The sequence below is a fragment of the Syngnathoides biaculeatus genome, chromosome 9, assembly GCF_019802595.1.
Source record: "Syngnathoides biaculeatus isolate LvHL_M chromosome 9, ASM1980259v1, whole genome shotgun sequence".
In the NCBI taxonomy this organism is placed as follows: domain Eukaryota; kingdom Metazoa; phylum Chordata; class Actinopteri; order Syngnathiformes; family Syngnathidae; genus Syngnathoides; species Syngnathoides biaculeatus.
In genome coordinates, this window is record NC_084648.1 from 19636704 (window position 1) to 19652332 (window position 15629).

Genomic DNA, 15629 nt, shown 5'->3' on the forward strand with positions numbered 1-15629 from the left:
ATTCAAAATGCTGCAGCTCGGAGTCTGACCACAACAATACCGGATAACGGTCAACTTTAGAATTTATTTTAATGTTTTGCTACTGGTACAGTTCTGAGGTCCCGGGTTCAATCCCGGATCCTCCTACATCCCAAAAGCATTAAAAATTAATCGGAAACTCTAAATTGCCCGTAGGTGTGATTGTGAGTGCGGCTGTTTGTCTCCATGTGCCCTGCAATTGGCTGGCGACTAGTTCAGGGTGTACCCCGCCTCCTGCCCCTTGACGGCTGGGATAGGCTCCAGCACTCTCTGCGACCCTCGTGAGGATAAGCGGCAAAGAAAACAGCTGGATGGAGGCCATTTTTGAGGCAATACTGAGCACCTCAGTACGCAAACCAAAATTGAGCGTCAACTAATTATGATGTCATCAACACCCGACATTCTCTTCACTGATTGGCCCAAGCTTAATGACACTTAATTGGCCTCACCTGCAGGTCGAGCCTGCTGCACACGCAGGCAAGGGCGTCAACAAGCTAGCGATGTTGCCTTGCCGCGAAAAAAGAAAAAAGTACACCTTGTTTTTATGTGTAGCAACGATTCACTGGTTCCGGCTCTGCGGTTCTTCACCGCCGTCACCCATAACCGAACGGGGAAGGGCCGAAGGGGATGTCCCGAAACGGAAGCTTCTTGAGCTGCTCGTCCAGGGAAGAAAAGTGCACGATGACGCCAAGAATGATTATAATCAGTTTGGGTCTGAAACTGAAGAGTCCGCTCAATCCAAATTTAATGAAGCCGTTACTCGGGAGCGCTTGTCGGGGACTTGGACCAAAGGTCAAGCCGCTCAAGATGGATATCAAAATGATTTCCCAGGTAACATTTTCCTCATTATGGACTCAAATTAACGTTTGACAGATTTGCGTTAGCGGCACATCAATGTGATGTATGCACTAGGGTTTTCTGGAGTTGCGGGCAAAGTCTTGGTACCGTCATCTGAAGCGGATCCGCGTGCATCCGAGTGGCTGGCGATGAGGCCCGTGCTGCTGTGTGATCACAATTTTATGACCTTCACAGCTTCAGGGCCAGGATTCTCACAGCTCTTAGTGGACAAAGGTCAGATAGATCCAATGTGTTTTTCGAGAGTTATGAAGGCTTAGTCAGGAGTTTGTTTGGGGTGACGTGGAAGTGCACGTACATGTAAAATTCTGTTTAGCAAATTGGCTGCATTTTCAATTTTTTTTTTTTTTTTTTTAACGCTAATCCCTTTAGTGTTTGGGAAATGGACCTTATCATTGAAGGTTATTTAGCACGCACCAACTGAAAGACCCTGACAAAAAAAAACATTGGCCCTTTTCATGGAAAAACAAGGTCACGATTTTCTGAAATCAAAGCGTATAAAAGTGTGTCCCAAAATGTTGAGTGCTCAGGATAAGAACTAGGTGGGGATTTTTTTTTTTTTGCAATTATCACCTTTTGCATCACTGCCAAGTAAGGATATGATTGAATCTTTTGTCACATTGAAAAGTGTTGTGGGTTTTACGTCAACGTCAAAGTGACCTATTTAGTTAACTACAATAGGCGTTTATGTTGGGAGGTGGATTCATATGACGTGTATTTCTTAGCCGGCTAGCGAGCGAGTTTGTTCGTGATGAAGCCTAAGTAGCCAGCTTGCTAAACTAGCCGCTATCGAAGTCACAGAGTGAAATGGTTAGTTTGTCACTTAGCAAGAAAACAATTGCATGTCAGTCGATCAGTCAGCTAGTTTGATAGGCTGATAGATGGTCGGTTAAGTTAGAGTTGAGAAAATACTGCATCATGAGACATGTACACATGATTTATTGATTTGTCACCTGCAATATGGTGGAAAATGACCTGGTCTTGAAGGCAAATGACGTCGCGATGACTCTTTCTCCGAGTGAATCGTTTCCGCTTGGCCACGTTTGTCCGAACAGGTGGAGCCTCTCCCGTCTCTCCGTTCCAACTGGCTCTGTATTGCGGCTACAGCGTGAGGAGGTGGTGGGGTGGCCTTCTGATGGTGGTGCCCTACGACGCCTGCTACGTTACCCAGGAGGTTTCCTTCGCGCGCCGCACTCGCGCTCGCCTTGTCCGCTGCGCCCTCGACCGAAAAACGCGTCCCTTCCTCTGCTTCCCCCAGAACGGCAGTTACGTGCTGCCCGTGCTTTGGTGGGGCAGCCCGCTCAAGCTGGCTTGCCCGGCGCAGACGCCCACGGCTGCGCCGTTGGCCCCCGTCGTCCTCTGCTCCCACTCCGGCATGACTGTGCATTTGGGCCAGCGAGACAACGCTCTACCCGTGCTGGGAGTTTTGGGTACTCTCATTTTATTGTCCCGCTGGGTTCATTTTTCTGCATAGTCATCCAAATATTTTACTTGTGGGAGAAGAATCACGCAAATCTTACAGGCCTGGGTCTTCCGTTTCTACCAGTGGCTAAGATTCCAACATTTATCAAAAATGAACTGTTCCGATTGTGTAGGAACTGCTGTACATTTTCATTGTGCTTGAGTGAATGCAACGTCTACAGTTGAAAAAAAAAAAAAAAATGGCATTGAAGTATTAAAAATTCCTTGTAGTAATCACAAGATACCAGTTTAAAGTACTGGTCAGCACTATCCTACATTTGTTTCTGGCAAACAGAAAACTTTTCAATACTTCTTTGTGACTCCTCATTAAACGCCGGACTATTGTTTAGGGAAAAAAAAGAGATTCCGACTAAATGCTGTGGTAGAGCTGAAAGATAATCGTGGCTCCGGTGTATTGCCCAAATGCGAGCTTCCGTCGAGTGTCCATTTGTTCTGCAGTAAACCAAGTTTGGGCCGCGTTTGTTTCTGCTCGCTGCGCGTACCGTGTGGACTCCCAGCCGGACGACTTCGTCTTCTTCATCCCGTTCACGGCTCCTTGTCTCACAGTAAGTTCTCCTTTCGGACTGACTGCAACAAGCACGATTAACTGATGCATTGACAACTAAGTACATTCTTAATAGTTGACCTGAACGGTGGTGATTATTATTATTATAATTTTTTTTTCTTCAATAAGACCAGACTGATTCTTGCTGAATCAAAATAGGACACTTTTACTTTGGAGGGGGGGAAACAATCACGAGCGCCTTTCCCTTTTCCAGACGTGTTTGGGATCAAACCCGTAACGGAATCATAATTTATGGTTAAAAATAATCACTTCAACAGTCACTTGAATCTAGCACAAAATTACTGAAATCGTTATTTGCAGCTGCAGTATGAGTAACCTGGAAAATTACATGTTGCTGAACCTGAAGCGGAAACTAGTTTCCCTTTCAAAAAGGTTGCCGAGCAACGGTGTCACCCCTGCTTGTATGTTTAAGTTTTTTTTTCATTTTATTTTAAATAATACCAAAGAAAAAGCAAGCGCTTGATAAATAATATTTAGCAAGAAACTACTATTAAATACAATTTTATCAGAAAAAAGGATTCTGAAGAGATTCTAGCGTGATCAGTGTACTGAACGTGCGTGTCTGTCTTTGTAGGCTGGACTCGAACTCCACCTTGTTTTTCCTAAGCAAGAAATGATCTTCTCCTGTCCTTTCCCGCCTGCAACATCTTCTTCGCCTCGGGCTTCGAGTGCTCCTCACCATTCCAGTCTTTCAACTCCACCTCCACCTCCATCTCCGGCCCAAGAGTCAATTGATGGAGTTCCCAATCAGCGCCACGCAACCGACACGGACTTGCCGTACCCTGAAATTCCACAGCCCTCCGCTGCTGATCTTCAGCCTGACATTACACCTTGGTTTTCTCCAACCAGTGGTCCTGAAGCTCTGCGTCCTCAATTTTCCTACCCCTCAAATACGGTACCCGTGGCACCTGGATCTTCAACCCAGGATCCGATTGCGCAGCTTCCTGATCATCCCCGACATTCTTACCCTGGATTTTTATCCCCCACGTTTCCCCAGGTCTACCCGTCCGGCTCAGAGTCTACCAGTCTCTCTCATATCCCTCGGGACCCAGGGGCCCAACTTCATCAGTTCCAGTATCCCCAGAATCCTCTAGGACCTCCCCCCCCTGCATCGCCAACACAGGATCAGATGCCTCAATATCCAGATCATTTCCATTGGGCTTTCCCGGGGTTCGTGTCCCCTCATTTTCCCCAAGTTTACGCTCCCCCCTCGGATCCCGGCGGTCCCCCTCAACCCGCTGACCCTCACCGATCCACAAGTCTGGATTATCTTCAGATCCCTTCCTACCCTTTACCTCCCGAAGCCACTTTGACGCCAGGACCACTTCCTCCCGCTTCAGGTCCCCCAAGGCCACACGACCGGCCTCCATCCAATCTATACGGCTTTTACAATCCATATGGACCGTTTTTCTACCCCAAAAAAGATCTACTGGCTCCTTCCACCTGGGCCTATGCTTTTCCCCAAGACCCAGTCGACTTCCTTTCGCCGCCAAGTGAGCAACGGCAGCAAGCCAACTGTCACCCTTCCTCTCACCCACTTTGTGGCTCCTACGCGTACCGTTACCCTTATAGCCATCCACCTTACCCGCCAATCCACGCCCCCGTGCCCCAGTATACAACTGAGTCACCCAAACCCACACAAAAACCTGCGCTGGGCAAGACTTCAGTGAGCCCCCCTCTCATTCCGAAACCCAAAGTCTTCTGCTCCTCCAATCAGATGCTTTTGCAGCTCCCACCTGGTCCGATCTCTGGAATTGTTTTTAAAGGTGCGTCCGTGCTTTGACTGCGTGATGTACAGTACGCCGTATGTATGAAATGCATCTGGTTACAATCAGTTCTGCGTGAGTTTAATTTGCTTCTGGGGAGCTGCTGTGGTGCACGTTTCGATGGGGGAAGGGGAAAAAGGCTCGATGGTGGTGGTCCGGTCTAAGAGAAAGATATGTACAGTACATGAGCCAGTTTGAGCCCGGATGGGGCGGCGGGGGGGGGAAACCCTCACTGGTTCCTGTCTCCTATTTTTCAGACGCAAAAGGGAACGAGATAAGCGCCCAGGATGCTCCCAAGCATTGCGGGTACTCTGCCAGCATAGCAAAAGATGGCAAAATCCATTTTAGCCTGCAGTTGCACACGCGCTGTCAAATGATTGTGCAGGCAAGTATTGACTGCGATTTCACGCTCAGCACACAACCTTTTGTGTCACTAACCAACTTGTTAATAAACAATTTTGTCTCAAAGGATAACATGTACGTCATTGGTGTCACGTATACGACTGAAAGTGGCAGGATGGAGGCTCAGTTTTACTGTCCGGTTTCCACGTCTGCATCTGCACATGGTGCCGGTCTGTGCACTCCCGAATGGCGTTTTTTTTTTTTTTTTTTTTGTTTTTTTTTTTTTTTTCAAAGATGGGGGGGGGGGGGGGGACACACAAACTTTTGATCATGCTTTCTGTCTCGTAAGATTGCAACCTTCCCGGGGAACAGCAGCTCCCGTGCGGACGAGACCGAGTAGCCCAGGCGTCGTGTCTCTCCCTGGGCTGCTGCTTCAGCAAGCATCCCCCGGCCTGTTACTACCCAATGGACGGTGAGCTCCCGTCGGTATTTTCACACACTGTCGTCGCAGTGAACACTTGGAGCTCTTTCGGGTGCAAAACTGTAAGTACGACATCCGGCGGGGTCAAAGGGGGCCGCAAATTGCCAGCGGTACAGAATGGCGAAGGGTGTAAGACCCTTTTGATGAACGTGACCTTGCGATAACATCGACATACCATACTATATGGTGTGTGTCTGTGTGTGCGTGTGTGTGTTTTTGTTTTTGTTTTGTTCCCCAGAGTGCACAGTTGACCGCCATTTTGTCTTCTCCGTGCCGGCATCCCTCACGGAGCCGCCCCTGTCCCCCGGCCTCTTGGGGGTTGCCAACAACGCCACCTGTAAACCAGTCAAAGTGACGTATGATTATGCCCTTTTCAAGCTCCCCATGGATGGCTGCGGGGCTCGCAGAATGGTGACTTTTATAGAGTCGGACACGCTCTGAATATTAAAAACTAGTTGTTTGGGTTGTCCCTGATACTGGAACGGTTACGTACATTTTTGTGCCACGTCTCTTTCCCTCCCAGGAGGTTGGGAAAACTTTGATCTACATGGTGGAAGTCGTCAACACGGTTCAGACGATCAGCCTCAATTATGGAACCATCACGAGAGATTCTCCGTTCAGGTAAGACTACAAGTTGCGTTTCATCGGTGGAAATGTGGATTGTTTAAACTGCTACACCAATGGAAATGGATTTGACTGTGTGAACTATATTTGCCTCCTTCAGATGACAAGTATAATTTTGACCCACCGTATTCTACATCATGTAAAAAGCATGGACTATATTATAGAGCTCGTACACCTACGTCATAAAATCATATGACTTTTACATTTTTACGTCGCCATATTGCCGGTCAAGCTAAGCATTGTTCAATGCTAAGTCGGTCGGAGACGACACGAAAATGTCTTGTAGCACGATGCCCAGAGTCTTGTCCGATACAGTTAGACATTTAGAGGGTTAAAATAAACGAAGGTATGTGGAAAAATTAGATGAACTTGGCATAGAGGACCCATATTTAATCTCAAAGTCGATGTTTTCACCCATAACAAATTGGACTGTTAACCTGTTTCCGCTTGTCTTGGACAAGTGGATCTGGTGAGTAAGTCGTCGAGATTTCCACAGAAGAGTTTGAAAGTGTATAAAAGTCTGGACGCATACAAACACTTTGTTGCTGGATCTGTTCTCAATCAGGAATAAATCCCGCATAGTGACGGGTTGATGGCTCGTCAACGCGGAAGCGTATTGCGGCCACACGTTAACCTTTGCTCGAATCCATCCATGTTTTCGGCTAGTATTCAATACAAATACCAATATTTAAGTAATTGACCCCTGGTTTTACACAAACTCTAATTTATAAATTATGATTGTGACGGGGAAAAAAAAAAAAAAAAAAAAAAAGACTATGTACACGGAAGCAACTGCGTCCACTCTTAACCTCCGTCCTTTTTTTTGAACACGCATTGTTCTCAAATGAGCAAAGTTGGCATTATCAATACTTTTTGGTAATTTCAGATTGTTCAGAATAATTCCAACCTGAAATGAAACAATCGCTATACCGGCGTGGTTGGGCACCGTCCATCACGTTTAATTGCCGAAATCCATCAATCTTTTCAGCTGGTATTCCATCGAATGATCTCTACGAATATCTGTCTGGTCTGTCCCGACAACCAACAGCACAACACGTCTCGGCTATTGTAAATAGTCTCCTCCGGTTCAATGTCGAGCAGCTCTGTTCGACCTGCAATATGGCGCCGTGAAAATGCTGACGTCACATGCACGAGCTCTATCGGGAGAGACTTTACCTTGCTACCTTTGACTCATCGACTGTCGTCAATTTAGTCAAGAAAACGTTTTTTTTTTTTTTTTTTTAACGTGCTTGGTTGCAATCAAATCAGAGTATGAGAAACTCATCCGGTCGGCTGCTCGTCACGGCGGTCGTCATTCCTTCTCGTGTTCTGACTCGCTGGCAGGTTACTTGTGGAGTGCAGGTACGTACCAGGCAGCGCTTTAACTGTGAGCTACTTGGTTAAAACGCCCACCGTGGGGCCAGCGGTCCACACCCAAGGGGCGTTTGGCGTCCAGCTCCGCCTGGCCAAAGGTTAGTCCGCAGTTTTGTGAATCTATGGTAAATATTTGCAACGTGTAGTTATGGATTTTCGATGGTCTGTAGAAGAATGGAGGCTTGCGCTGGTAAGACTATCCGAATTGAATCTGCTCCCTGTCAGATGCTCAGTATACGAGCTACTACCCGCAGTATCACCGGCCCCTGCGGACGCTGCTGGGGAAACCCCTCTACCTGGAAGTGAGGCTGCTCAACGCGCCGGATCCCGGTCTGAAGCTGCTGGTGCACTACTGCGTGGCCTACTCGCGCACTGGAAGCTCGCTGTGGGTTCTGCTTTACAACGGGTACGTTTCGGTGCCTGTTGTGGCGCCGCCGGTGTGTTCGCTCAACGAAAATAGAAGGCGTCTGCTGATGAGTAAGGGCTCACGGTTTCCCTTGAAACGTGTTTTATTTTATATCAGATGCCCCAACCCCTTGGACCCCAGCTCTCAGGTTGTGCCGTCCGATGCTCAACTTTCTTCCCCTCCCGGTCAAACGCGTCGCTTCACCATGAGCACCTTCCAGTTCCTTCCTGAAGGAGAAATCAAAGACCCGAATGAGGAGGTAGAGCATAAATGTCACCGCGTACGCGCGATACGTTTACGAGCCATGAGATGATCTTAGGACATGGTCACGCACAAGAGGATGACCTATTATTAAATGTGAAATATGATTTGTCCAGACATACAGTTGATGTATAGCATCACATCGCCCACATTTAGCTTTTTAGCCGTGCAAGGAAGGCTTAGAAAGCCAGATGCACGCAAGGAAATAATTCCAAAAACAATACAATGGATGAACGTTATGTGCAAAAAAAATTGAATAACTTTTAAAACAAATAATGATATCCATCAATCCATTTTCTTAGCTGCTAATCCTCACGAGGGTCGCTGGGAGTGCTGGAGCCTATCCCAGCTGTCAACGGGCAGGAGGCGGGTGGGGCACACCCTGAACTGGTCGCCAGCCAATCGCAGGGCACGTCGAGACAAACAGCCGCACTCACAATCACACCTAGGGGCAATTTAGAGGGTCCAATTAATGTTGCGTGATTTTGGGATGTGGGAGGAAACCGGAGTGCCCGGAGAAAACCCACGCAAGCACGGGGAGAACGCGCAAACTCCGCACAGGCGGGGCCGGGGTCGAACCCGGGTCCTCAGAACTGTCAGGTCAACGCTTTACCAGCTGATCCCGCCGTGCCGCTTTTCCGCCAGTTAATAGGAAAATTTAATTTGTGGCTATGACTGCAGAGCTGCCAACCTATAGAAATTCACTTCTGGAGGAAGTTGTCGCAATTTCCATATTTTGTAAATTCCATCAAGAACATTACCACGACAGTTATTGCAGTATACATATGTGATGGGATGAAACAAAAATGTGTACTCTTCGATTGTACAACATAATAATTTCAATATGATTGTAATCGTTAATGAATTATGGCTTCTATATTTGTAAGTGTTCTTCACGTAACCTTTTGGTAGGTAATAATGTAAACAAAAACCGATCATCCTCTGCTCGATCTGGTGTGGCACTATGCCCCAAATGTACTTTCACCGCTTAACAAGTGGAAACAAACGTGTATTTATATTTCAATGAAATGTGTTTGAGTCGCAAGCCACTTCATTTTTTTTTTTTTTAACTTTTCTGGAATGCTTTGAGCACTTTTACTTCTGTAAAAATACTGCATATGGTTTTAGTTTTTGGAAAAACGGCATTATGCTAAACATGTAAATTACAAGATAAAATGTGAGTATGCCACACCGGTGCGTGAACACATCGCCCCCGTTTTAATTTCTTTCAGATTTACTTCATGTGTTCAACGGAGGTCTGCTCGTCACGTGACGGGCCGTGCGTCGAGGGCTGTTTTGGTCATTGATGGTGAGGAAAGTGGCTGAGCGACAAGCGGTCCTCACTCTTCCGGTTGACAGACGGACAATGATTTAGTCATGAGAGGCGTGAATTGTGGATTAAGACCGATCCATTTCCTGTTCTTACAGTTCCGGCGTGGAAGACCCTTGACGTGAACTGGTGGGTAGGAAGCTCGAACGGTTTGTTTGAAGCACAACTTCAATTTTTCCATCCTGGTCACACGTCTTTTGTCCTTTTTTTATTATTATTATTATTTTCCAGGCAGGATTTAACCACCAATAAAAGCTCTCCAAGGACATGAGGCATGTGTACGTATTTGTCTGTTCAAGTCGCCACCACCCTGTTTTTTTTTGTTTTTTTCTTTTGTTTTAAAACCGGCAACAAGTACTTCTTTAAACTTGCATTAGTTTTCACAACTACAGTATGAAAGTAAAATATTCCTTCATGTTGGGTCATGCGTCCATCGGTTAAAGGCGAAGGCCGCTCATTGAGAATAACAATGTATCATATCGGTCACGTCATTGGTACTGTAACTTTGAAATGAAGATATCATTTAAGGTTGTTTATATCGGCAATTTTTGAATGCTCCCGGTGGCTAACATTTTAGCGAGTCACATGACTTACGTATGCGGATGTGACGTGTCACGTGATCAACCTGAGGCTCGGTTACGTTTCTACACAGTTATTGTCGGCGCCAATTTCTCGGATTCATCCTCATCTGATGAAGAAATAGAACTATCAGTTGATCGGGAAGACGGAGGAACGTGTCCACACCTCCGGAGGCCTTTGTTTACGTACGTATGTCCCGCTCGTAGGCCTCCGAGTAGTCAGCCTCCGCGTCATTCCCGTCCGAAGAACCATGCGAATATTCAACGTTATAAACATCCACAGGTTCAAATCTGTCTGGACGTATTCCTCGGTCTTCCCGCTCAACCGATACTGCTATTTCTTCACCGGATGAGGATAAATCCGGGAAATCGGCGCCGACGATAACTGTGAGCCTCATCTGTACATGTAGGTCATGTGACTCCAAAATTTCAGCCACCGGGAACATTCAAAATTGCCGATATAAACGACCTTCAATGATATCTGATGAAAATCTTTATTTTAAAGTTAAAGTACCAATGACAAGACCCATGTGCTACATTATTTTCAATGAGTGGACTTCCCCTTTAAGACGCAGCACCTTCCGAAGGCTACTAATGCATATTGCCGTTAAGCAGCGCAGATTCTAATAAATGGCTGAAAAAATTGTCTTGCCATGAAGGGAACTCGCAGGGCTTAGAGACATTTTTTTTTTACTCGATCCATTTCACGGCCTGTGAACCAGAGGCGGTCTCGGACTTGCAACCTTCTCAGCCGTATTGTCTTTTATCAGAGTTGAACCTCCCTCATCAAACCGTCACCATCACATCACGCACCTCCACTAGTGCCGCTCGCTGTGGAGATTTTCAAAAAATATGAAATGAGAGGATTATTCCTAGTTCTACCAGACAGTCTGTCTGTGAACCGTACTATAACTCATTACTGTACTTCTTGCCAAATATAAAATATCTGCGGCCTCTCGCTGGGCCGAGACGTCTGTTGTTCATCTTTGTGATGATTTGTGCAGGGCCTCACGACCCCCCCCCCACATCCCCATGCCTCTGCCAGGTAAACAATGAAGAATTTAAAGCCGTCCCTCCGCTCGTAAATAATTTCCTGTGCATTCCACTGGACGCTTTAAAGAGTCGCTGTGCTCAACTTGTGTAGCGATGATCCTTTTTCCGACCTTTTGTTTTCAAATTCATGAATGGGAGGGCGGCGGTTCCCGGCCCTCGGGCGGGCGCGCTTGTGATGAAGACAATCGGGACTTGGGCGAGGTTCAGGAAAAGCATACAGGAAACGCGTGCATGTCTCCAGGGCAAAACTTGTGGTGAAGTACGGAAGACATTTTGGCGTTCGGCTGTAGAGCTTGAAACTGAGACGATGTCTTCATGTAGACTTGAGGTGGACAACCTACGGCCCACGGGCCATGTAGAGCTCCTGCACGTGACGTCACCGTTTTCACGGCGCCATATTGCCGGTCAAACAGAGCTGCTCGACATCGAACCGGAGGAGAATATTTACAGTACCCAAGACCCGTTGCGCTGTTGGTTGTCACGACAGACGAGACAGATATTCAAAGAGATGATTCTATGGAATATCAGCTAAAAAGATCAGAAAATATCGATGGATTTCGGCAATTAACGTGATGGATGGTGCCCAACCAAATACACACGACTGTGTAGCTAATCGATTCATTTCAGGTAGGAATTATTCTTCTCAATCTCAAATTACCAAAAAGTATTGATAATTCCAAATTGGCTCATTTGAGAACAATGCGTGTTCAAAAAAAAAAAAAAAAGTCTGTCAGAGGTTTACGGAGGTTAAGTGTGGCCACAATCGCTTCCGTGTAAGCTCCATGGAGATGACTTTTTTTTTTTTTTTCTTCCAATCATACTTAATGAATGCAAGTTTGTCTAAAACCAGGCTTCATTTATTTAAATATTAGTATCTGTATTGAATACTAGCTGAAAAGATCGATGGATTTCGGCAAAGGTTAACGTGCGGCCAAACACGCTTCCGTGTTCACGAGCCGTCAAAATGTGGGATTTATTCCTGATTGAGAACAGATCCGGCAACTAAGTATTTGTATGCGTCCAGACTTTTATACGCTTTCAAACTTTTCCGTGTAAATCTTGACTTACTCACCAGATCCATGTGTAGATCCACTTGTCCAAGACAAGCGGAAGCGAATTAACAATCCAATTTCTTATTGGCAAAAAGATCAACTTCGGCATTAAATATGGGTGCTCTATGCCGGGTTTATCTCATTTTTCCACGTGCCTTCGTTTATTTTCACCTTCTACATGTCTAACAATATTGGACAAAATTCTGGGAGTCGTGCTATAAAATGTATTTTTGTGTGATATCCAACCGATTTAGCATTGAGCAATGCTTAGCTTGACCGGCAATATGGCGACGTAAACAAAAGTCACGTGATTTTATGACGTCAGAGCATAAGCTCCATATGGCCGCAAACGTTGGTCATTGCATCGGTTAAGTTTTTTTATTATTGTTATTTTTAAAACATGCACTTCCCTCATAACAAAAAGCTTGCACATCACTGGCGTTGTGTAAATTGTATTTTAAAAATATATATTTTTTCCCCACAGGTTATTTGAGTCATTCTCAACCCGGGGCTCGTTTCCAGTCAAGTTGACCGTGAAACCCTGTAGTAAAACGTCAGAGGCACCGTTTAAAATAATTTTGCAAGCACTTAAACTTGCTTGTATTGTGGAAAAAAATATAGATTTGGAAAGGGGGGGGGGGAGCGCCCTGGTGCGTCATTTTGGGGGAAAAAAAAAAGCTTTTTTTTTTTTTTTTTTGCCCAGACGTGCAATTTTCCTGCACACTCATGGTAGCCTTTGACCACTGGGTGGCAGCCACGCAATAAAAATAGCAAAAGAGCACAAGGCAGGCAAAGGTTCCGCGCCGCATTACTCAACACTGGGCCTCGGTTGTGTAAGAACTTGGAAATTGTGGTTTCAAGAGCGGGAGCCCACTGGACGTGAATAAAATCCATTCCCAAAAAGGAAAATCACGAGCTCTTGAAAAATGTCAATGTAAAAAGAAGCAAAAGGGAAAGAGGGCTTCCAACAATGAGCGCGCGTGTGTGTCTCGGGCCCACTGGGCTCGACCCCCTCCGCCCCTCGCGCAAACGTTCCGAGGCACTGCGGCACGTTGCGCACACTTGCGGGCGGAGGAAGACGACGGGAGGAGGGCAAAGACTCGCCGGGAGAAGCGGAGCTCGCTTTCCTGTTTTTCCCCGAGAACGAACCGAGAGACAGCGCTCGCCGACTTGACGGAGGCAGGAGCAACGCAAGCGCCGTCGCGTGGTCGTCGGCCGTCCTTCCTTTTCTTCCGTGCGGGGGCCCCTCGCGGGCGGCTATGGGGGCGACGGAGCGCTGCTGAGCGGGCTCCACTCGCCTCTCGTGCTTCACGTCTTACGCGGAAACGGAGGACGTGTTGACGGGCTTTTTGTTTTAGGATGTTGGCTCTCGGAAAGGAGCCTCCCTCGCTGTAACAACCAAGGAAACAAAAGAAAACAAAGAGAGGCAAATTCCTTATGGACATTTTGGCAGCCATTTGTTGTTGCCGCCACTGCTGTTTTCCTTTTTCTTTTTTTTTTTTTTGGGGGGGGGGAGGGCGGGTTGTGATCCGAAATACGCCAGGCCTGTTTGAAAGGCTGCCCCGCCGTGAATCGTAGGCGCAATATTCCCACATTTAATCACCTAAACTCGTGTTTTTCGTCGCGTTTGACTCATTCAAAGGCCTCGGCTTCCTTTTCCCAGAGTGTGCAAACAATCGAGGGCCCCTTGTGAAAAGCCCAAGAAGGAGAACGTACAAGCATTTTTCTTTTTCTTTCCTTTCTCCCCCCGTCCAATGTTAATGTCGACCGACGTTGCATCTATCATGCTGCCCGTGTCCCGCGGCCTGATGGAGCGGGATCGAGAACTCGACGCCCTGGCCGGGGTGCATCCCAACGCCGGCGGCGCCCCGGCTGCTGTCCGGGGAATGAAGCGAGGAGACCCGGAGCCCGATGGACACACGGCGGCCTCGCTGCTCGACTCGACCGGGGCTGAGTGCAAGCGGCCTCGAATGGACGGCTCCGGCGAGGCTGGACAGGTAAGCGAAACCCCTCGAAAAGCTCACCCGATTTTTTTTTTTTTTTTTTTTTTGTGCGTGCGTGTTTCAAATTGGCGAACCACAAAGCTGGAAAGCGCTCCACGTGTGCTCATGAGGAATTGCACAAAGCCACCATTGCCACTTTAGTATGTCGAAAAACTAAGGACAATAACTGCTAAATTGACCTCCCAAAAGCATAATTCATATTGTAATCCGCGTTCTAATAGTGAAGGGAATGTAAACAATCCCCGCCTTGTGGTTAAAAAAAATATTGAGGTCCTCTTGGCATGAACACGTTGGCCACATTTGCATGAGAGGGCAAAGAAATGCACGTCAGTGTTTGCTTGTGTGATGCGGGGGGGGGGGGGGGGTTGGAGGTAAACAAAACAAAAAAAAAAAAGACCTCCACTTTTCCAGGAGGGAGGTACGGACATCACTTCAGTGCTCTTAATTCTCCAACGCGTGCTTTGCTGAACTTTCACCACACAACTTTGCCATTGACCTATTCTGCCCTTGATGTCATCACTTTGTCCATTTTCACCGCAAAGCGGTCAAGTGCGTCTCTGCCGGAGGATTGCAGCAGATGCGTTGCTCTTCATGGCGCGCGTTGGAGTGCATCCGCGAGGATGGACGCGGGGGGGGGAGCCATTTGCCCGCCGTTGGAAACGGCCGTAATAGAAGTGAAGTGGCCTGTTTGGACAAGTAAATGGCCGCCGTTGCGTCCAAACCTGCTGCCGGGAGCGGAAGCGCGCTCTTTAAAGTAGATGTTTGCGTGCGGGAGAGCACAAAAGCACCGATCAATAGCTTCGGCCTCTAAAATGTATCGAATGGGAGCTCGACGGACAGTCCGGAAATGAAAGCTTGGGGGGGGGGGCGCTCTGAACAGATTTTCCCGATCGCTGGCAGTAAAGAGGCTTTGTATCCAAGCTAATGGGATCACATCTCGGACTGCAAGGGGGCTTTAGAACCACACGGATCGCTGCGATCTTTATTCAAGGAGGAGCGCTCGCGGAAAAACTCCAAAACAACAAATCTGATTTGTGCATCAAAAGTCATGCTAGCTCTCAATATGTACCATAACAGAGGCTTGAAGGTTAAAAGGGCAATTCGGCACGTAATTATTATTATTTAATTTGAAATCGAAGCTCATAAAAGTCCACGAAATGGCAATTAAAATGCACACTAGTTTGTCTGTAGAACTGAACATCGCAGCAATTTCGAAAGTGTAAAATCCGACCCCGAAGCTCCGTGCTTGCTGACTGTCGCCCTCATTCCTTTGAGCCAGGCGTTCCTTTAAAGCAATTATTGCTGGCATGATTAAGGAGTTGAACTCTGACCTCTGAGTGAAGCCAGCACAATGCACCTTTCCGATGGTGAGCTTAAGCTCCGCCCCCTTAGCCATGTCCCACAAGCTTCCAAAATGGCAATTGAACGGAACATGTTTG

At 47.1% G+C, this 15629-nt stretch overlaps 2 protein-coding genes across 8 annotated transcripts in view; both read left to right on the top strand.

Annotated features, from left to right (window-relative positions):
* Window positions 1–445: 445 nt before the first annotated feature.
* LOC133506600 (uncharacterized) lies at window positions 446–9770 on the top strand. Of its 5 annotated transcripts, none has more exons than XM_061830884.1 (17): window positions 446–849; window positions 931–1089; window positions 1929–2303; window positions 2794–2900; window positions 3495–3815; window positions 3918–4686; window positions 4944–5071; window positions 5156–5258; window positions 5378–5500; window positions 5748–5920; window positions 6033–6130; window positions 7478–7605; window positions 7733–7913; window positions 8031–8172; window positions 9407–9483; window positions 9603–9633; window positions 9736–9770. In XM_061830884.1, exons 1-15 carry the CDS (start codon window positions 447–449, stop codon window positions 9479–9481), a joined length of 3285 nt encoding a protein of 1094 aa, XP_061686868.1. In that variant the 5' UTR covers window position 446; the 3' UTR covers window positions 9482–9483; window positions 9603–9633; window positions 9736–9770. The 5 variants fall into 5 exon arrangements, with proteins under 5 accessions (XP_061686868.1, XP_061686867.1, XP_061686866.1 ...); XM_061830883.1 differs by having other exon boundaries at window positions 1929–2047; window positions 2132–2303; window positions 3495–4686; XM_061830882.1 differs by having other exon boundaries at window positions 3495–4686.
* Window positions 9771–12928: 3158 nt separating this feature from the next.
* Window positions 12929–15629, top strand: part of LOC133506077 (RNA binding protein fox-1 homolog 2-like) — a 39414-nt gene continuing 36713 nt past the window's right edge. The window contains exon 1 of one of the 3 annotated variants that reach the window (XR_009796394.1): window positions 12929–14184. Coding sequence is in view for 2 of the 3 variants with exons in the window: in XM_061829821.1 (XP_061685805.1) it covers window positions 13942–14184 (243 nt within the window). In the remaining variant the exon portion in view is untranslated. The remainder of the gene's footprint in view (window positions 14185–15629) is intronic. The other 2 variants (XM_061829821.1, XM_061829820.1) reach the window with 2 other exon arrangements.

Coding starts and splice junctions, on each gene's coding strand:
- LOC133506600 (XM_061830882.1), top strand. CDS start 447: ATGACACTTAATTGGCCTCACCTGCAGGTCGAGCCTGCTGCACACGCA. Junction 850..930: donor ATATCAAAATGATTTCCCAG/GTAACATTTTCC, acceptor TGTATGCACTAG/GGTTTTCTGGAGTTGCGGGC. Junction 1,090..1,928: donor ACAGCTCTTAGTGGACAAAG/GTCAGATAGATC, acceptor TTGTCCGAACAG/GTGGAGCCTCTCCCGTCTCT.